Below are 22,767 nucleotides of genomic sequence, written 5' to 3' on the forward strand. Positions count from 1 at the left end.
GCTAGCTCTGTTCAGGGCTGTGGTCGTCTCCGCTAACAAGGAGGTCAGTTCTGCAATCTGCTTCACAGGAGTCACAAAATCATAGAATTGCAGAGCTGGAAGGCACTCAAGAGTCCAACCTCCTGCAAAGCATCTTCCCTTGAGGCATTTATTCTGCCGTTTTCATTATGATGCAAACCCCCTCTCTGGTTTCCCTAGATATTTTGGTGGGAGGGACGGTGAACTGCGTGGGACACTTAGCATTCCACCCCTAGTCATAATTCGTGTAAACTGCAGCCTTCCCTGACCTCAGAAAGCCAGCACATCAGGGAGAAGCCAAAACTAGACATTACCTTCCCTGGAATGCTAGTTTTCTAGAAGCAAGGATGTCGGTTTTCGTTTCTTTTTTTAAAAAAAAAAATATGGGAGAAACCGTTTTAATAGAATCATAGAATCATAGAGTTGGAAGAGACCACAAGGGCCATCCAGTCCAACCCCCTGCCAAGCAGGAAACGCCATCAAAGCATTCTTGACATATGCCTGTCAAGCCTCTGCTTAAAGACCTCCAGAGAAGGAGACTCCACCACACTCCTTGGTAGCAAATTCCACTGCCGAACAGCTCTTACTGTCAGGAAGTTCTTCCTAATGTTTAGGTGGAAAGAACTTTTGTCGTGAAAGCTTCCCGCAGGCCAAAAGATAAACATAAAGATGCTTATGAGAACGAGACCAAAGACACACGGAGGAGCGAAAGCCCAGAGCAGACCTGATATCATCCCTGGTGACTTTGGTGTAGCGCAGGTTCAGCTTCTGGAAGCCTCTGTCCCTCAAAGGCTGAGCCCCAGCCTTGACGCCAGAGGTCTGCTGGAAACCTGGGGCAACCTCTTGGACCAGTCGGCGGTCGGAGTCGGGCAGCCACATCACCTGATGGAGCAGAAAACAAAACCAAAAGAACCCGGTAAGTAGCTGCCGTTAGAGAAGAGCGGCCATTGCCAAGAGGTCAAGGCTGCAAGCTTTTCAACGGCTGGCATTGCTTTGCAAAAGAATGCACTCCTCCTCGCTCAAGGAGCAAAAACAAGTTTCTCAAAACCACAGCTTAAAATGACAATCGCTGCTACCGTGCAAATATTTCACTTTAAAACACTCCGGAACATTCCTGCGTTATGTAAACGTACCATTTGCGCATGCGGTCACAGCAGTTTTGAGTGCGGTTTCCTGCCAACCTAGCAGTTCGAAAGCACGTCAAAGTGCAAGTAGATAAATAGGTATCGCTACAGCGGGAAGGTAAACGGCGTTTCCATGTGCTGCTCTGGTTTGCCAGAAGCGGCTTTGCCATGCTGGCTACATGACCTGGAAGCTATACGCCGGCTCCCTCGGCCAATAACGCGAGATGAGCGCGCAACCCCAGAGTCGGTCACGACTGGACCTAATGGTCAGGGGTCCCTTTACCTTTACCCTTTACCTTCCTGATCAGTGCAAGTGCTTTATCTTTTTCCTCTCCCCAACCTGAAATCATTTCCCATTGCTAAGAATTATTAAGAATTAGCAGTGAGAGATCTTACTTTCTTGGGCTCCTTGATCACTGCAGATGGTGACAGCAGTCACGAAATTAAAAGACGCCTGCTTCTTGGGAGAAAAGCAATGCAAACCTAGACAGCATCTTAAAAAGCAGAGACATCACCTTGCTGACAAAGGTCCGTATAGTTAAAGCTATGGTTTTCCCAGTAGTGATGTAAGGAAGTGAGAGCTGGACCATAAAGAAGGCTGATCGCCGAAGAATTGATGCTTTTGAATTATGGTGCTGGAGGAGACTCTTGAGAGTCCCATGGACTGCAAGAAGATCAAACCTATCCATTCTGAAGGAAATCAGCCCTGAGTGCTCACTGGAAGGACAGATCGTGAAGCTGAGGCTCCAATACTTTGGCCACCTCATGAGAAGAGAAGAATCCTTGGAAAAGACCTTGATGTTGGGAAAGATGGAGGGCACTAGGAGAAGGGGACGACAGAGGACGAGATGGTTGGACAGTGTTCTCGAAGCTACGAACATGAGTTTGACCAAACTGCGGGAGGCAGTGCAAGACAGGAGTGCCTGGCATGCTCTGGTCCATGGGGTCACGAAGAGTCGGACACGACTAAACGACTAAACAACAACAAAGAATTATCTCGTCTTTTCAGTCCAGAGGTGCATCTAGAGCAGGCATCCCCAAACTGCGGCCCTCCAGATGTTTTGGCCTACAACTCCCATGATCCCTAGCTAACAGGACCAGTGGTCGGGGAAGGTGGGAATTGTAGTCCAAAACATCTGGAGGGCCGAAGTTTGGGGGGTGCCTGATCTAGAGCCTTCGCTGTACAGCCGCCCAGAGTGGCTGGGGGAACCCGGCCAGATGGGCGGGGTATAAATAATAAATTATTATTATTATTATTATTATTATTATTATTATTATTATTATTATTATTATTATTATACCATTTATAGCCAGAAGCTGAGGATTCGCCTCCTTTGTCCTTTGACAGCGAAGGGATTTCGTTTCGTGGGACCCACCTCTCTGGCTGAACTTAAACCCTTCCGAACTGGCAGATTGGGATGCCCGATGCCCGACACCCTCCCTCTTTGCCTAACCTACATTGCAGGGTTGTTCTAAGGATAAAATCAGGAGAGCTACGTACACCACCTTGAGCTCCTTGGAGTGAAGGTTGGACCTCCATCTAATGTAGTGCAATGTAAGATGTGGATAGAACCTGGGACCTCAACAGGCAGCATTAAACCAAGCTCCGAAAGGTTATTTTGGGGGGTGGATGAAGAGAAAAGGCTGACAGGATGGAAGCGGGTGGCCTCCTTGAACGAGGACCTGGGGCAGCAAGGCGCACGTCGAATTGGAAACTGTCTGCCGGTGTTCTTAGAAAGAACAGATGGAAGCTAAATGTGGAGCTCGTCCCCCAAGCTAATTGCTTCATATGTGGGTGTGTGAAATGCTTCACACACGGCGAGCAACAACAACCAAACTCTCACACCCTTAACTGGAAAAGCTGTTTGGTAAAAGGTAAAGGCAAAGGCAAAGGGCAACCAAAATGGTCAAAGGCCTGGAAACGATGCCTTATGAGGAACGGCTTAGGGAGCTGGGTATGTTTAGCCTGGAGAAGAGAAGGTTAAGGGGTGATATGATAGCCATGTTCAAATATATAAAAGGATGTCATAGAGGAGGGAGAAAGGTTGTTTTCTGATGCTCCAGAGAAGCGGACACAGAGCAATGGATTCAAACTACAAGAAAGAAGATTCCACCTAAACATTAGGAAGAACTTCCTGACAGTAAGAGCTGTTCGGCAGTGGAATTTGCTACCAAGGAGTGTGGTGGAGTCTCCTTCTTTGGAGGTCTTTAAGCAGAGGCTTGACAGGCATATGTCAAGAATGCTTTGATGGTGTTTCCTGCTTGGCAGGGGGTTGGACTGGATGACCCTTGTGGTCTCTTCCAACTCTATGATTCTATGACCCCTGGACAGTTAAGTCCAGTCAAAGGCAACTATGGGGTTGCGGTACTCAGGGCCGGATTTAGGTCTGATGAGGCCCTGAGCTACTGAAGGTAATGGGGCCCTTTCTATGTCCACCTGTCCTTTGTCAACAACAAATGGTCCCTGTTTTTTGTGTTGAATATATGCTAGATGGTCATTTAGGGACCTAATAGGGCCATACACAACACAAAACACTGTTGCTGTATGCAGGTTTCATTTGATTTGATGTTTATCTTATATTTTGGAAATGTACATCCAGTGGTTTTTTCCTTTACATTTTTTGGGGGCCCCAAGAGAGTGGGGCCCTAAGCTATAATTTAGCTTATACGTAAATCTGGCACTGGGTTATTTCGATTTCAGGCCGAAGGAGCCGGCGTTTGTCCAGAGACAGCTTTCTGGTTCATGTGGGCAGCCGGACTAAACTAAAGTTCCCAGCTTTTTTCCCCAATGCATCCGGGGACACTTTTCAAGTTCAACGGATTTTGTCAGGGGATTGATTTGTTAATCCGGGGACTGTCCCTGGGAAACGGGGACATCTGGTAACCTTAGACTAAACCACTTCTGGAGCAATGAGACACCGTGACAGAAGCCAGAGCACATGGAAACGCCGTTTACCTTCCCGCTCTAGCGGTACCTATTTATCTACTTGCACTTTGACGTGCTTTCAAACTGCTAGGTTGGCAGGAGCAGGGACCGAGCAACGGGAGCTCACCCCGTCACGGGGATTCGAACCGCCGACCTTCCGATCGGCAGGCCCAAGAGGCTCAGTGGTTTAAACCACAGCGCCAGGATCTCAGGATGCATGGAAATGTGCCCAAGGCAGATTCCTCCCAGCTCCCCAGATACCCCAGGTTACAGAGATCAGGAAGAGATGTCCCACATTTAATGGACCTTCACAAAATGGTTTGTGTCTTGAATTATATTGATAGAATCTTACTGTCGGGAAGTTCTTCCTAATATTTAGGTGGGAATCTTCTTTCTTGTAGTTTGAATCCATTGCTCAATGTCCGCTTCTCTGGAGCAGCAGAAAACAACCTTTCTCCCTCCTCTATATGACATCCTTTTATATATTTGAACATGGCTATCATATCACCCCTTAACCTTCTCTTCTCCAGGCTAAACATACCCAGCTCCCTAAGCCGTTCCTCATAAGGCATCGTTTCCAGGCCTTTGACCATTTTGGTTGCCCTCTTCTGGACACGTTCCAGCTTGTCAGTAGTATCCTTCTTGAACTGTGGTGCCCAGAACTGGACACAGTACTCCATGTGAGGTCTGACCAGAGCAGAATACAGTGGTACTATTTACTTCCCTTGATCTAGACGCTATACTCCTATTGATGCAGCCCAGAATTGCATTGGCTTTTTTAGCTGCTGCATCACACTGCTGACTCATGTCAAGTTTGTGGTCTACCAAGACTCCTAGATCCTTTTCACTTGTACTGCTCTCAAGCCAGGTGTCTCCTGGTGGCTTGCATAAGCTAAAGCTGAGGAGGGACACTATAATCGATGGAGGGCTGTCGCTCAGAAGAAGGCTGCTCCAGGATGAGGGAAGATCTCAGCAGGAGAAACATCTCTGGAATGATTTGACAATGGAGCCAGCAACCCAGAGAGTGGGAGGGTGGGCCCTGCTTTCTGGGGGGCTCTATAAGCAGAACTTGGACAGCCATCTCTCTTAGGTGGAGACGGGGAACCTTCCTAGTTCTGAATTTCCTGCACTAAGGTAGGGAGGGTGGATTAAATGCCCCACGAGAGCCCGCCACCAGCTCTGGGAGTCAGCTGCTGCTCCCTGCAACTTGCAAACGATGCGAAGCAGTCCTGGCTCAGGGCAGAGAGTACTAAAAGTTGCTGGCATCTTTGCAGAGCTAAGCAGGGTCCGGTACGGTTTCAAATGGGATATGAGGGGCAGCATGTTGAGCTTCCCGTGTTGCAGGGGGTTGGGGGTGGATGACCTCTACAATTCAGTGGTTCTATAAAATGCTGGGGGTCGCAGGGGTGTGTTAGACACACAAACACATGAGGGGGGGAGTAGAGGGAGATACGGGAAACCCAACCAGGTGGGTGGGGTATAATCATCATTGTTGTGGTCGTCCCATGAAAAAGTGGGAAAAATGCACACAGCCATTCATGGGGGAAGGAGGAGCATCTCCACCCCCATCGTTGAGCCCGGACACAGCGGTCCAGCTCCGAGGGCCTTCTGACGGTTCCCACACTGTGAGAAATGAGGTTACAGGGAACCAGGCAGAGGGCCTTCTTGGTGGTGGCACCCGCCCTGTGGAACGCCCTCCCATCAGATGTCAAGGAAATAAACTATCTGACTTTTAGAAGACATCCGAAGGCAGCCCTGTTTAGGGAAGCTTTTAATGTTTGATGTTTTATTGTGTTTTTAATATCCTGTTGGAAGCTGCCCAGAGTGGCTGGGGAGGTCCAGCCCAGATGGGCAGGGTATAAGTAAACTATTATTATTATTATTATTATTATTACCGGTAAGAATCCTCAGTAACCATGCCATTTCAAGGGAGGGCAAGGTAAATCTTCATTCACCCTCAATGAAGTCACCATTTGATCACCATGACTACACGCTCCCTGATTGGCTAGGATCGTGCAGCCAATGAGAAGGCACATCGAAAAGGAAGTTCATAGAATCAGGAGGGATCCCCGAGGAACATCTAATCCACCCCCCTGCAATACTCAGGACGGAAGCAAGCGGCAATGAGCAAAGTGCATTTTGCGGGTGGGGCGGGGAACAGGTTTTGGGGAACGTTTCTCGCTCATCCTCTGGAAAGCTACAGCGACCCCTCCCCCCCCAAAAAAACCCAACCCTTTGTTTTGGCCATGAGCCTCTCCCAAGCCCGCCTCTAGTTTCTGCTTCTCCAACCGAAGCAGAAGCCCCCCCAAACATTATTCAGCATCTACCTACAAAAGTGACGTGGAACTCACAGCCTGCTGAGGGATGCCCGAGTCGAGGACCGTCTCCAGGGTGATGTTGATGAAAGCACTGTAGTAAGGGTGATCCCGGGGCAAACTCTGGAAGTTTAAGAGGATGGTGGCATTGCCCTTGACCGCCTCCAGCATCTCGGCCAGCTTGCAGACGGACTGGTTGGCGGCTTTTACAAAGTCGGAACTGGAGAGCGACTGGGCAGTCCAGAAAGGGTCGTTCTGTGGGGAGTGGGGAGCAAACAGAGAGACTGGCGTTCAACGTTATCGCTTTGAAAGCCAACATTTCTTTTATTCTTCTTCTTTTTTTCTTTTTTTTGAGGAAGCCATCTTTTAGGCCAGTGTTTCCCAACCTTGGGTTTCCAGCAGTTTTTGGACTACAACTCCCATCATCCCTAGCTAGCAAGACCAGAGGTCAGGGATGATGGGAACTGTAGTCCAAACGCAGCTGGGGACCCAAGGCTGGGAAACACAGTTTTAGGCTACATTCGCACGGCAGCTGATTCCGCTTCCCTGACCGTCAATTTCCACATTTCATTTGAGCTTTCGCACGATGTTAAAAGCCCATTCCGGAAAACCGACGAGACACGTTAAAACACGCCAAAACGTCGTCCCCGCCTTCTCCTGCGTAATTCCGGAACCGGAGGGGAAAAGGGTCTCCTTTCCCTGTTTTCCTTCTCCCCTTTCCCCCCCCTCTCTCTTCCTCCCCTCTGTGTAGCAAGGGCTCTCCAATGCTGCCAGAGCCCTGTCTACTCCTTTCCTCACTCAACTCCTCCCCCTCCCCGCTGGCTTCGCTGCTGGTGGAGGAACTGCTTCTCAGGATGGGAGGGGGCTGTCTGTACTCCCTGCCCCTTACAGCTGCCTAAACGGATGAAATTAAAAATGAAATTGATCTCATTTATTTGTTCCAAATTTATTCCACCCTTCCTCCCAAAGTAGCCCAGGGCAGCAACAAAACAAACTTCTGTTTTCTCTCCTGCCCTGCAGGAGGGTTGGACTAGATGACAGACACCTAATGGTCCCTTCCAAGTCTACAATGAATTGATCTGAAAGAAGTCTTGAAAATGCCCTTGCATTTACTTACTTACATACTTGGGGGGGGGGGCGGCGGGAAGACTCCCATTCCTCCTTCCCCATCTTACTTCGAGTGTAAGGAAAGCTTGTAAAATCAGGCCAACAGCCCGTCATGTGGGATGTATCACGGAAGCAGCCAAATACAACATTTCCAGTTTTCTAGAGTGGAGTCGACATGCAGGGGAATGTTGCTCAGCCAGGAGGACTTCCTGTCACACCTGCTCTGGAGCATCCTCACTCTGTCTGTGACCAGGTAGATGGTCGGGACCCTAGCAGACCCTATAAAGCCATCTTCCTCTCTTTTGGCTCTTTTAAGCTCAGACTTATCTTACTGGTGAAACTCGGAAAATTAGAATGTCGTCGAAAAGTCCATTTATTTCAGTAATGCAACTTATTATTTTTTATTTTTCTTTTAATTTTTACAAATGCTTTCTTTTGGAAATCCCACAGTAATAAAACAAATACAGTGGTCCCTCGCAAGACGAATGCCCTGCAAGACGAATTTTTCGCAAGATGGATTCGTTTTGCGAAAAATTCGTCTTGCGAATTGCGGTTTCCCATAGGAATGCATTGAAATTTAATGAATGCATTCCTATGGGAAAAAAATGAAATTTCAATGCATTCCTATGGGAAACCGCAATTCGCAAGACGAATTTTTCGCAAAACGAATTGGCTTGCGGAACGAATTAAATTCGTCTTGCGAGGCACCACTGTAGTTACAATAATACAAAAATAAACATCGCTATTACATTTCATTAATTACATTCCATTTATAATTGACCCGCCTAACGACAAATAATTACAATTACAACAATTAAAGGCTTGACATATCTTGCTTTGCATGTCATGCATCTATCTGATATATATTTTTCACCTTTTAAGTTGCGCTACTGAAATAAATGCACTTTTCGACGATATTCTAATTCTCCGAGTTTCACCTGTATTTACAAATGAATCTGTAACTACAAGATAAAGCCTGCCTTCGGGACAATACTGTGAACTGAATATAAGTAAACTTTACCATCACTTTTAAAAGAAGACTGTCGTGTCATTATTGTTTTTAAGGGGGAAGTAAAGGGGAAATTTACCAGGAACAATCCAATCTGGACAAGCCAGACTGGACTGCTCAACTTAAATGATTCTAACGAATCCATAAACTTGCTTCCAGAAAATGTGCAAGGGAATGTGGTTTGCCGCTTGCTCACTAGCGTGAGTGAGGCGGGATAATATTTAATCAATATATACTCTCCTACTTCCCTCAACATTCCCACATGCCTAGTCTAGCATCCTGCTCTCCCAGTGGGCCAAACAGATGCTTGTGAGAAGCCAGGAAGCTCATGTCCAAAATATCTGGAGGGAGCCAGAAACTGGAAAGGTGACCTAATCACCACAAAAACTGACTGGCAAGCGAAGTCAAACTTGCGAAAATGAGAACAAGAGGAAACTCAAACCAGAAAGTCTGTAAAGATTGGACAATATTTCAAGAATATCTTCGAAAGTATTGTGACGTTAATCTCCTGACAGATTTCGACTGAATCTTGAAGTATAAGGAAACTACCAAGCCAAAATTTCTTTTAACAAGCATCAGAAAAGAATGATGAAGTGCATACAGATCAAGAAGGTGTAAAAAGTGCAAATGAGGTGAACCGGAAGTTAAAGGGTGCGTAATGTTAAATGATATGTTGTGAGTTAGTGTCTATGGTTTGTGTTTTTTTGTCTTGTTTATGTTTTTATGTAAATTGCTTGGTAATAAAGAATCTTCTTAAACATTTAAAAATACAGTTACAGGTAGGTAGCCATGTTGGTCTGACGTAGTCGAAACAAAATAAAAAAATTCCTTCCAGTAGCACCTTAGAGACCAACTAAGTTTGTCATTGGTATGAGCTTTCGTGTGCATGCACACTTCTTCAGATACCTGTTTGTGTTCAGAGTACAGTACAGTGGTTCCTCGACTTACGAATTTAATCCGTTCCAAAGGCACCTTCGTAGGTCGAAAAATTCGTAAGTCGAAAAGCGCCATGGGAAACGCCAATATTGTTAATGCATTAAACCATGGGTAAGCAAACTAAGGCCCGGGGGCCGGATACCACCCAATCGCCTTCTAAATCCGGTCCGCAGATCAGCGTGTTTTTACACGAGTAGAATGTGTCCTTTTATTTCAAATGCATCTCTGGGTTATTTGTGGGGCCTGCCTGGTGTTTTTACATGAGCAGAATGTGCCCTTTGATTTAAAATGCATCTCTGGGTTATTTGTGGGGCCTGCCTGGTGTTTTTACATGAGTAGAATATGTGCTTTTATTTCAAATGCATATCTGGGTTATTTGTGGGGCATAGGAATTTGTTCATATTTTTTCCTTCAAAATATTCTCTGGCCCCCCAACAAGGTCTGAGGGACAGTGGACCGGCCCCTTGCTGAAAAGGTGTCCCCCTTCAAACTCTGCAGTTCCCCTCAGGGGAGACCCACTCCACCCTCCAGACTCGGCCACACACCTTGAGGAACCATTCGCCAGCGTTCAGCATCTCCAGGTCTGTCCAGTTGAACATGGAAGAATGTGTGTAGCTCCTCTCTGGGAAGACGGCCTCCACGTTCGTCGTCCTCCGCAGCGTCTTGTCATGCATGAGGAAAGGCACCCCGTCGTAGCTGTGCAACGGAAAGAGAAAAAGAGTCTCCCTTTACATTTGCAAGGCGGCGCTTGACTGATGCAGAACACCTCCCCAGTTCCATGCTGGTGCATGGGATAGAATCCTAGAACCGCAGAGCTGGAAGGGACCCCCAAGGGTCCTCTAGTCCAACCCCTGCAATGCAATAATCTCAACCCAAGCATCCGTGACAGATGGCCATCCAACCTCTGCTCGAAAACCTCCAAGGAAGGAGAGCCCACCACCTCTCGTGGGAGGCCGTTCCACTTTCAAACAGCTCCGACTCTCAGAAAGTTCTTCCTGGTGTTGAGTCGGAATCTCCTTTCTCGTAACTTGGAGCCACTGATTCGAGTCCTACCCTCCGAAGCAGGAGAAAACAAGCTTGTTCCCACTTCCATGTGGGATCAAACAACTATCACAGGCATCCCCAAACTTCGGCCCTCCAGATGTTTTGGACTACAATTCCCATCATCCCTGACCTCTGGTCCTCTTAGCTAGGGATCATGGGAGTTGTAGGCTAAAACATCTGGAGCAGTTTGGGGATGCCTGATCTATCACATGGGTAGGCAAACTAAGGCCCCGGGGCCGGATCCGGCCCAATTGCCTTCTAAATCCGGCCTGCGGATGGTCTGGGAATCAGTGTGTTTTTGCATGAGTAGAATGTGTCCTTTTATTTAAAATGCATCTCTGGGTTATTTGTGGGGCGTAGGAATTCCTTCTTTTTTTCTTTTTCTTATTCAAAATATAATCTGTCCCCCCACAAGGTTTGAGGGACAGTGGACCGGCCCCCTGCTGAAAAAGTTTGCTGACCCCTGATATTCTATCACATCATATTTCTTCACAGTCTCCTCTTTTCCTGGCTAAATATACCCAGCTCCTTCGACCGTTCCCCATCAGGCTTGGTTTCCAGACCATGGGTCACACCTTTGGTTGTCCTCCTCTGCACTTGTTGGCTTTCTTCCACGACAAATTTGCAAAAAGGTGTCCCTATGGGATTTCTTTTGCTCCCCTATCGTTGTATTTTGGGCCAGAGAGAGAACAAACAACTCAAATCCAGCTTGATTTCAGATTAAACCTCCCAATCGCCACAACAATTGGAAACAATGTGGTGGGCATGCCCATTGGTTAAGGATTTCTGGGAAATGATTTATAATGAATTGAAAAAGGTGTTGAAAAACACGTTTATTAAGAAACCAGAATCCTTTCTATTGGGCATGGTTGGAAAAGAATTACCTATGAAAGATGTGAATCTATTTCTGTATGCCACAACCGCAGCTAGAATATTATTGGCAAAGTACTGGAAGACACCGAAGATACCCACTGTAGAGGAATGGCGAATGAAAATGTTGGACTATATGGAACTTGCTGATCTGACCGGAAGACTACGCGACCGGGGAGAGGGGAAGACGGAAGAGGAATGGAAGAAATTTAGAGTGTATTATAAAAAAGTATTGTAGAATTGATATATGAAGAGAAATACAAGCAATTGTGTACGTTGCAGGTTATGAAATAAGGGAAAGAAATTTAAAATATAGATTAGAATTCTATAATGGAAGGTAAAGCGTAAGAAAAAATTGTAGTAATTGTAATTAAGTATAGAAAATACGAGTAGAACAGATGGCCATCCAACCTCTGCTCGAAAACCTCCAAGGAAGGAGAGCCCACCACCTCTCGTGGGAGGCCGTTCCACTTTCAAACAGCTCCGACTCTCAGAAAGTTCTTCCTGGTGTTGAGTCGGAATCTCCTTTCTCGTAACTTGGAGCCACTGATTCGAGTCCTACCCTCCGAAGCAGGAGAAAACAAGCTTGTTCCCACTTCCATGTGGGATCAAACAACTATCACAGGCATCCCCAAACTTCGGCCCTCCAGATGTTTTGGACTACAATTCCCATCATCCCTGACCTCTGGTCCTCTTAGCTAGGGATCATGGGAGTTGTAGGCTAAAACATCTGGAGCAGTTTGGGGATGCCTGATCTATCACATGGGTAGGCAAACTAAGGCCCCGGGGCCGGATCCGGCCCAATTGCCTTCTAAATCCGGCCTGCGGATGGTCTGGGAATCAGTGTGTTTTTGCATGAGTAGAATGTGTCCTTTTATTTAAAATGCATCTCTGGGTTATTTGTGGGGCGTAGGAATTCCTTCTTTTTTTCTTTTTCTTATTCAAAATATAATCTGTCCCCCCACAAGGTTTGAGGGACAGTGGACCGGCCCCCTGCTGAAAAAGTTTGCTGACCCCTGATATTCTATCACATCATATTTCTTCACAGTCTCCTCTTTTCCTGGCTAAATATACCCAGCTCCTTCGACCGTTCCCCATCAGGCTTGGTTTCCAGACCATGGGTCACACCTTTGGTTGTCCTCCTCTGCACTTGTTGGCTTTCTTCCACGACAAATTTGCAAAAAGGTGTCCCTATGGGATTTCTTTCGCTCCCCTATCGTTGTATTTTGGGCCAGAGAGAGAACAAACAACTCAAATCCAGCTTGATTTCAGATTAAACCTCCCAATCGCCACAACAATTGGAAACAATGTGGTGGGCATGCCCATTGGTTAAGGATTTCTGGGAAATGATTTATAATGAATTGAAAAAGGTGTTGAAAAACACGTTTATTAAGAAACCAGAATCCTTTCTATTGGGCATGGTTGGAAAAGAATTACCTATGAAAGATGTGAATCTATTTCTGTATGCCACAACCGCAGCTAGAATATTATTGGCAAAGTACTGGAAGACACCGAAGATACCCACTGTAGAGGAATGGCGAATGAAAATGTTGGACTATATGGAACTTGCTGATCTGACCGGAAGACTACGCGACCGGGGAGAGGGGAAGACGGAAGAGGAATGGAAGAAATTTAGAGTGTATTATAAAAAAGTATTGTAGAATTGATATATGAAGAGAAATACAAGCAATTGTGTACGTTGCAGGTTATGAAATAAGGGAAAGAAATTTAAAATATAGATTAGAATTCTATAATGGAAGGTAAAGCGTAAGAAAAAATTGTAGTAATTGTAATTAAGTATAGAAAATACGAGTAGAACCTGCGAAGAATGATATGCAATGAACCATTAGAAAGGGAGCTTGGGGAAGTCCATGATTGAATTTGATAGTGAGTAGTTAAATTAGATTTATTCGTTATTATGATTCTTAATGTTGTTGTTGTTTTTTCTTTCTTTCTTTTTTGGGTTGATATGAATGTGTGAATTCGGTGTGTATATATAGATGTTATTGTCTGTTCTTTTTCTTTATATAAAAAAATCTTAATAAAAATATTTTTAAAAAACAACAACAACAACAACAACAACAACAATTGGAAACAATATTTATCTAACTCTTGGTTGTGCTGTGCTGTTCTCGATGTGAGGTTGCAGTCTCTTCACTGGCCTGTGGCTCCCCAGTAAAAAAGTACCAGTTCCCCGATTCCACAAAAATGTGCCTAAAAGCATCCTCACTTTCCCACTCGGCCTGGACAAATATGGCCAAACCTCCGAGCCCAGGAATGTGAACAAGGGCAGGAAGCTTGCCAAAGAAACTAGCATGGCAAGGGATTCCTTAGCTGGGATTCCTGCTTTGCAGGGGGGTTGGACTAGATGACCCTTGGTCTCCCTTCCAACTCTACAATTCCATGGTGCTAAGAAACCCCCTTTGCCCCTGAGAGCAGAGAGAGGCACTTGCCTTATGACCACATCCGCCTGCACTCCGTAGAGTTTCTGCTCCACTGCTTTCTGGAAAGACATCAGAGTGTTTTCAGGTGCCATCTGGGAAGGAGAAAAAGATGAGCAAACAATATCATTTATTCATCTAAGCAAGCTGCCAAACCGGACAGCGTACAAGAGAGAGAGAAGCAGTCAGTTAAAATGCCAACATCGACTATCCAAACATGTTTAAAATAGCATCGGACGCAGAAAGGGATCGGGCTGCCAAATGAAAATCTCTAGAATACGGAGGAGCCTGTCTGCTAATTGGAGGATATCAAAAGATGGGGCACAGTCCGTTGGATGTTTTGCCGCTGGAAACAGATGGAGGCCACCAGAAAAAAATATATATATTAATGGAACCCTCAAGAACATGGCACAAATATTTTTTTTAAAGGGTGCTTTGCGGGAATGCTGTGGGTGCCCCCCAGAATCACACACTTTTGCGGAAGGAAATAGAGGTCTGAAAAATTAAAGTGGATTAAAGTGCTCTGTCGACTCATACAACAAACCTGCTTTTTATATATTTTTTAAAAATGAACTTTTTGCTGTTAGGAAAGTGATGCAGAAATTACAGTGAAGTTGGGGGGGATGAACAAATGATTCACAGGAAGACGCATCATTGAAGTCTGACTTTTAACACTTTAATTTTTCCGCGTTGCATTTGTTGTCCACTGCCTATAGACGACCGCAGTTGAGCGGTATATAAATTGTTTAAACAAAAAGAAATAATTATGAGGTAGTGTTATTACAATTATCTTTATTAATATCAGTTAATAAAATGGCAATCCATCGGTTGAAAAACGGCAGCCGCTGCAGAATTCTGCAGCCGGTTTGTGGACTAGAAGCAGGAGGTCCAATCGGGTAAAATCCTATCTCAGCTACAGATTAATTTCCAGGGTCAATTTGAAGTGCTGGTTTAAATCTATGAAGCGTGATGAGACTCGGGATGTCAATACCTTTGGGACTGCCTCTCCATGCAGGAACCTGCCCAGACCCTGCACCCCATCATTGTGGGGTGCCACAGGGTTCTGTCTTGGGCCCAGTCTTGTTCAACATCTTTATCAATGACTTGGATGATGGGCTTGAGGGCATCCTGAGCAAGTTTGCAGATGACACCAAATTGGGAGGGGTGGCTAACACCCCAGAGGACAGGATCACACTTCAGAATGACCTTAACAGATTAGACAACTGGGCCAAAGCAAACAAGATGAATTTTAACAAGGAGAAATGTAAAGTACTACACTTGGGCAAAAAAAATGAAAGGCACAAATACAGGATGGGAGACACCTGGCTTGAGAGCAGTACATGTGAAAAGGATCTAGGAGTCTTGGTAGACCACAAACTTGACATGAGTCAGCAGTGTGATGCAGCAGCTAAAAAAGCCAATGCAATTCTGGGCTGCATCAATAGGAGTATAGCATCTAGATCAAGGGAAGTAATAGTACCACTGTATTCTGCTCTGGTCAGACCTCACCTGGAGTACTGTGTCCAGTTCTGGGCACCACAGTTCAAGAAGGATACTGATAAGCTGGAACGTGTCCAGAAGAGGGCAACCTAAATGGTCAAAGGCCTGGAAACGATGCCTTATGCTTTGGAGGTCTTTAAGCAGAGGCTTGACAGCCATCTGTCAGGAATGCTTTGATGGTTTTCCTGCTTGGCAGGGGGTTGGACTGGATGGCCCTTGTGGTCTCCTCCAACTCTAAGATTCTATGATTCTATGATTCTATGATTCTATGATCATTGGAGGCCCATCTCGGTGTGTCCACTTTCATGGGAGGCTTGGAAGGTGACAACACAGGACTGGGTCTTCTGGGTGGTGGCTCCACGACTGTGGACGGCTCTCCGCAGATAGATGAGCCTGGCAGCATCATTACCAACATTGAGGTGCCAATGTTTCTGTTTCCCCTGGCATATGGCTCCTAGCTGATAATACTTCGTTGGACTGGTCATGTTGTGCGGATGCCCGATTACAGCGGTTACCTTGGTTCACAACCATAATCCGTTCCGGAGGTCCGGTTGTAAATCAAAACAGGTTGCAACCCAAGGCCCGCTTTTGCCAATGGGGCCTCCCCCCCCAAAAAATGGGTTGTAATCCAAAAAAAGGGACACACACTTCCGGATTTGACGTGGTTGTAATCCAAAACGGTTATAATCCAAAGCAAATCAAGGTACCGCTGTATCGTCTTCTAAAGCAACTACTCTATTCCGAATTTGAAAATGGAAAGCGTAATGCTGGTGGTCAAGAAAAGAGGTTTAAAGACTGTCTCAAGGCAAATCTTAAAAAATGTAGTATAAGCACTGACAACTGGGAAACACTGGCCTGAATCATAGAGTTGGAAGAGACCACAAGGGCCATCCAGTCCAACCCCCTGCCAAGCAGAAAACACCATCAAAGCATTCTTGACAGATGCCTGTCAAGCCTCCGCTTAAAGACCTCCAAAGCAGGAGACTCCACCACACTCCTTGGCAGCAAATTCCACTGCCGAACAGCTCTTACTGTCAGGAAGTTCTTCCTAATGTTTAGGTGGAATCTTCTTTCTTGTAGTTTGAATCCATTGTTCCGTGTCCGCTTCTCTGGAGCAGCAGAAAACAACCTTTCTCCCTCCTCTATATGACACCCTTTTATATATTTGAACATGGCTATCATATCACCCCTTAACCTTCTCTTCTCCAGGCTAAACATACCCAGCTCCCTAAGCCGTTCCTCATAAGGCATCGTTTCCAGGCCTTTGACCATTTTGGTTGACCTCCTCTGGACACGTTCCAGCTTGTCAGTATCCTTCTTGAACTGTGGTGCCCAGTTGGAGTTGCGGGCGCTCCAGTTGGAGAACAGCCTTTACCAAAGGTGTCATGGGCTTTGAAGAAACTCAATCTCAGGATGTAAGGGAGAATTGTGCTAAGAGGAAGGCACGCTTGGCAAATCCACACCGTGATCACCTCCCGCCCGGAAACCTATGTCCCCACTGTGGAAGGAGGTGTGGACCCAGGTGGCGCTGTGGTTAAACCACTGAGCCTAGGGCTTGCTGATCAGAAGGTCAGCGGTTTGAATCCCTGTGACGGGGTGAGCTCCCGTTGCTTGGTCCCAGCTCCTGCCAACCTAGCAGTTCGAAAGCACGTCAAAATGCAAGTAGATAAATAGGAACCGTTACAGCGGGAAGGTAAACGGCGTTTCCATGTGCTGCTCTGGTTTGCCAGAAGCGGCTTTGTCATGCTGGCCACATGACCTGGAAGCTATACGCCGGCTCCCTCGGCCAATAATGCGAGATGAGCGCGCAACCCCCGAGTCGGTCACGACTGGACCTAATGGTCAGGGGTCCCTTTACCTTTACCTTTTAAACCATGTTTATAGAAGACAATCTTACTCAGCTACGAGTGATCACCAAAGAAGAAGAAGAAGAAATACCCTCGGACTCTATTAGCATTCACCTTTCAAGAGGGCATGATAGCACTTGTCAGCTTGAGGCATTGTATTTAGTAGGTGTTAAATTAATAAAAATAATAAAAATAATAATAAGCCTGCTAGTTGTTGCCCATGGGAAAAATACATCTCTGGAACAACGGTGTTTCCAACTTGCTTCCCCTCACGTTAAAAGATTCAAGAGTGACATTTAATATAGGACTTTTCTTATTTTTTAAAAATACAAAATCCGATCTAAAGGTCAAATTGGGGAAGAAGCTAAAATAGGAGCCACTTGCCTAAGCAGGAAATGAGCCTTTTAATCCACTGCAAAGGAAGAGGCTTCTACAAAAAAAAGATGAAACAAAGGATGAGAAAGGCTTTGAAACCTGGGGGTTGTCCTTTCTGGTTTAAAGGAGCTCTTAAAAACCTGGATTCCGGAAGGAAGAGATTTGCATTGTTTAAAAGGAAGACCAAACTGTCTGTTAAATTATGGATCAGAGGGGCGGCAGAGACTTTCCTTCCAACCCGCTGAGAAGAAGTGCAGCTACGCTGAAGAACAACTTATGAATTAACACCCATTTCAGTCCCGGAAACCGTAATTCTTCTAGAGAAAAAAGGCGACGAAGGAAGAGGAGATGGGATGGGAATTATGCGCGGCAGTAGAGTAAAGGATTTTTCCTCTTGCTCTCGTAATAGACAGCTCAGTCGGTACAGAACACGAGGCTCTTAATCTCAGGGTTGTGGGTTCGAGCCCCACGTTGGGCAAAAGACTCCTGCATTGCAAGGGGTTGGACTAGATGACCCTCCGGTTCCCTTCCAATTCTAGGATTCTAACTCATTGAAATCCAACGAAGCTGAAAGTTGGAAGATTCAGGACAGACCAAAGGAAGTATTATTTTCATGCAAGTGCACCAAATCCACTTTTAATTGCACATCCTAAATTTGCTGTTACCTGCTTGATGATGATGATGATGATGATGATGATTATCAGAATTTATCAAAGCTACAATCACTGCCTAGAAGCTGCCTCTCTTATCCTGGCTCTCAGCTTTTATTTTGCCTTCTCTCTGGAAAAGACATTTTGACCTAACGAATGAAGATTTCTGGGTCCTGGGGGGGTGATCCTATTATGGCAGCTTCACGTCCCCTCGTTTACTTTTGAGCCTTTTTCATCTTTACCTTCAAGGTGGAAGAAAAACCTCTCTCTCCAACACACACACCCTCTATTCTGAGGAATGAGACATCTTTAGATTTTTAATTAGGCCGTTGACTCCTTCCTGGCACAGCAACAGCTGCCAAAACAAATTCCTCTTTGCGGAACATATGTTCACTCTGAGCCAAAGATCAACAAGTATTAGTGTGCGAATTAGCTGCTCTTAACAGAAAGCCTTGGGCAGAGGGCATTAAAACGATGAGGTTCAAAAGTAAACACACTTGGCTGGGAGGAAAGATTCCAGAGGCAGGACCAGACATTTCCCCCAAAAAAATAATAGGTTTTTTTTTTTTAAGGCTAGGAGGTGATATGTGTTTGAGAGAGGCTCTTCTATCACTATGTTCCAGCTGTCTAAGGAAGCCAGGCAAACACATTTTGCCTTCCTTTACTGAACTGCTTCACTGATGCTGGCAGGAACAGCAATGACTGAAAGCTGAAAGGGAGGGGAAAGGAATAAGCACACCGGTCTTGTACCTGGGGAAATCTAGCGGGGATGAGCGGTAAGGCGGGTGTAGCAAGTACAACAAAACTGCTTTAAAAAAAAATGAACTGGCTTTTTGCTGTTAGGAAAGTGATGCAGAAATTACGGTGAAGTAGGGGGAAATTACGGTGAAGTAGGGGGATGAACAAATGAGTAACAGGAAGATGCATTGTTGAGGTCTGAAAGAAGCTCTCCATTCCCCCATTGCAGGGGGTTGGTCTAGATCAGTGGTCCTCAACCCCCGGGCCACGGACCGGTACCGGTCCGTGGATCAATTGGTACTGGGCCGCCCAAGGAACATTTAAATACAATTAAATTAACATTATTAAATCAAAACAATCTAAATAAAATATAAACAATCAACGTACCCCCCTCAGCTGGCCACGGTAAAATTATCAAACATTGACTGGTCCGCGGCGATAAAAAGGTTGGGGAGCACTGGTCTAGATGACTCTTGGGGTCCCTTCCGACTCTACAATTCTGTGAATCTATGTTTCCATGCTATGCTCTAAACTTCCATCATCTCTGACCGTTGACCATGCTGGCTGGAGACGATGGGAGTTGGGGTCATAAGATGAGCCCTGACCGATCGGGCCAATGGCCCATCTCGTCCTCCATCCTGTACTCATAGAGTATCATAGGATTGTAAAGCTGGAAGGGACCCCGATGGTCATCTAGTCAGCCCCCTGCAACATAGGAATCTCAACTCAAGCATCCATGACAGAGGGCCACACGCCTGTGCAGGAGTACACGAAGTCCCCACCGAGTGACCGAGTGGGTGAGGGTGTGGTGGCCAGAAAGGCTCTGTGGTGGGGTCTCCGTCGTTACGGCTGGGGTAGGAGGCCTTGATGGGGAGATAGGAGGTGTAGGAGGAGGAGGGGGTGGGTAGGGGTGTCATTGCTGCAGGAGACTTACTCAAACATGGAGGCAGTCAGGGGTCCAGACGTGGGAGGTACGTATTGTGTGTCTGTAGGTTAGTGTGGAGGGGATGTGGTTGTGGACGTTTATGGTAACGCAAGGGTGCAAGTTTTATATCCCGATTCCCTCCCCCCCCCCCCGGGGTTCCCAGCGGGGTCGATGGAGGAAAGAATGTGGAGGGGAAGAATGTTCTATAGGATCTGTTCCTTTGAAGTCCGTCAGATGGCGCTATTGCTACACAAAATGATATGGCATCTGTTCCTTTGACGACCACCGGAGGGTGCTATGTTTAGACAAAATCATGTTTTTACCTGTGACAGGTGTGACATCTGTATAATCTATGGTTATGCAAACACTCGCATATTGGAATGGAACGTTGTGTCAAAATTTGAACGCAATCGGTCAAGCGGTTTTGGAGAAAAGTCATCGCACACAAACATGGACATTTTACATATAGATAGATGATAGATCGATAGATAGATAGATAGATATAGATTTCAAAGACAACTGTAAGCAAATAACACCACTCTAAGCAAGTAACATCAGAAGATTTGTAAAACGAAATTACTACCCATTCAGGATGAGCCATTTAATATTTTAGGTAATGCTATAACAAGACCCAGGTGTATAACTATAACGGGACCCAGGTGGCTCTGTGGGTTAAACCACTGAGCCTAGGGCTTGCTGATCAGAAGGTCGGCGGTTCGAATCCCTGTGGCGGGGTGAGCTCCCGTTGCTTGGTCCCAGCTCCTGCCAACCTAGCAGTTCGAAAGCACATCAAAATGCAAGTAGATAAATAGGAACCGCTACAGCGGGAAGGTAAATGGCGTTTCCGTGTGCTGCTCTGGTTCGCCAGAAGTGGCTTTGTCATGCTGGCCACATGACCTGGAAACTATACGCCGGCTCCCTCGGCCAATAATGTGAGATGAGCGCGCAACCCCAGAGTCGGTCACGACTGGACCTAATGGTCAGGGGTCCCTTTACCTTTATAACAAGAATAGGAAAAAGAAGATGCAAAATTTAATTCTGCAAACCCCTAGGCGGGAGGGAGGGAATTCGTCAGGCTCAGCTGAGGCAAAAAGATTTAATAAGTGGATATGATGTTACACAATGTGATTATATGTAAAGCCAATAAAAATTATTATAAAAAATGATGACGGGGGGGGGAGTCATTAGACGGGGCACCTACCATTGGCGCTCCCCGGTGCCCAATAATGGCAGGCTTGGGCCCGAGGTCCTTCTTCTCCATTATGCAAGGGGAATAGACCGTGAGGGGGATGAGGTACAGAGACAGGACCACCGCAAAGTAGGCTCCAAACGTCAGCAACTGGGAGGCTGCAGGAAGAGAGAGAGAGAGAGAGAGAGAGAGAGAGAGAGAGAGAGAGAGAGAGAGAGAGAGAGAAGATGGTGAATCAGCAAGGTCAGGACACAGGGATCCAGGAGAAGGAGGGAGGAGAGGCTGGCCAGTTCCCAAGACTTCCTAGAAGTTCACAGAGCAGCCTCCCCCAGTCTGGTGCTCTCCAGCTATTTCGGAATACAGTGTGGTACCTTGGTTCTCAAACTTCATCCATTCCGGAAGTCTGTTCCGAAACCAAGGCACGCTTTCCCATAGAGAGCAATGCAAAACGGATTACCGGCAATCCGCTCCAGGCTTTTAAAAGCAACCCCTAAAACAGCAATTTGACACGAATTTCACTATCTAACGCAGCGGTGCCCAAACCCAGCCCTCCAGATGTTTTGGGACTACAATTCCCATCATCCCTGTAGGCTGGTTCTGTTAGCTTGGGATGATGGGAGTTGTAGTCCCAAAACATCTGGAGGGCCGAGTTTGGCCACCACTGATCTAATGAGACCACTGACCCATAAGATGAAAGCAATAAGTAACGTACTGCTGTCACACAATCATCAATCAATCAATCAATCAGGAGCTGAACTGGGTTCCACACAGTCACAAAAACAAAACAGAAAGAGGCGCAAAAACAAAAACGCAAAATAAATAGCAAAAACAGGCAGATCTCAGCATAACACTCAAAACGGAGCACGTTCGGCTTCCGAAAATGTTAGCAAACCGGAACACTTTCTTTCGGGTTTGCAGTGTTTGGGTTCCAAGTTGTTTGAGTACCAAGGCGTTTGAGAACCAAGGTACCACAGTACAAGCAACGCAGTCCAAAACGTCTGTTGCATGGCCGAACCCTGAGGCTGTGCCTATGCAGAACAAACACTTTCCCAGCTCTACAAGAACCAGAAACCCTTCGCCGACTCTTTCGCCCACTTGGCTAATTTTCTTAATGCTGTTAATATTGTTTTATAGATTATAAGTGCCGTATTGATTTGTTCATCATATAACATGAATTTTGCTGAGACTGTGATGTTTAGCGTATTATCGTTAATAACGTTCTATAAATGTAGTGGTTTTATTGATGGTTTGTTAATTATTTTATACGACTTATGCTCCATGCCATAGAACAGGCATCCCCAAACTTCAGCCCTCCAGATGTTTTGGACTACAATTCCCATCTTCCCCGGCCACTGGTCCTGTTAGCTAGGGATCATGGGAGTTGTAGGCCAAAACATCTGGAGGGTCGCAGTTTGGGGATGCCTGCCATAGAATCACAGAATTGTAGACAGGAAGGGGCCATGAGGGTCATTTAATCCAACTTCCATGAATTTTTAGCCCACCATGAGATTCGAACCCATGACCCTAAGATCAAGAGTCTTATGCTCTACTAACTGAGCTATCTGTTCTGGGATTTCTGACGTTCTGTTAGTGTTATTTATTGTTTGTAAGCTGCTTTGAGATTCATTTGAATGAAAAGCAGCCTAGAAATAGAATCAATCAAATCAATCAAATATATATATATATATATATATCCTCTCAGAAGAGTATCACCCACGCAGCACTTTCAGGGAATTGACTTGTCGAAAATCAT

At 45.9% G+C, this 22,767-nt stretch overlaps 1 protein-coding gene across 3 annotated transcripts in view; it reads right to left on the reverse strand.

Moving 5' to 3' along the window:
• Positions 1–22,767, reverse strand: part of GDPD5 (glycerophosphodiester phosphodiesterase domain containing 5) — a 176,488-nt gene that overhangs the window by 16,798 nt on the left and 136,923 nt on the right. For all 3 annotated transcript variants that reach the window (XM_060273933.1, XM_060273932.1, XM_060273931.1), the window contains 5 exons: positions 21,027–21,172; positions 13,803–13,885; positions 9,981–10,131; positions 6,420–6,638; positions 743–900 (listed from right to left, as the gene is read on the reverse strand). In XM_060273933.1, coding sequence (XP_060129916.1) covers positions 743–900; positions 6,420–6,638; positions 9,981–10,131; positions 13,803–13,885; positions 21,027–21,172 — 757 coding nt within the window. The remainder of the gene's footprint in view (positions 1–742; positions 901–6,419; positions 6,639–9,980; positions 10,132–13,802; positions 13,886–21,026; positions 21,173–22,767) is intronic.

The sequence above is a fragment of the Zootoca vivipara genome, chromosome 4 (genome assembly GCF_963506605.1).
Source record: "Zootoca vivipara chromosome 4, rZooViv1.1, whole genome shotgun sequence".
Lineage (NCBI taxonomy): Eukaryota > Metazoa > Chordata > Lepidosauria > Squamata > Lacertidae > Zootoca > Zootoca vivipara.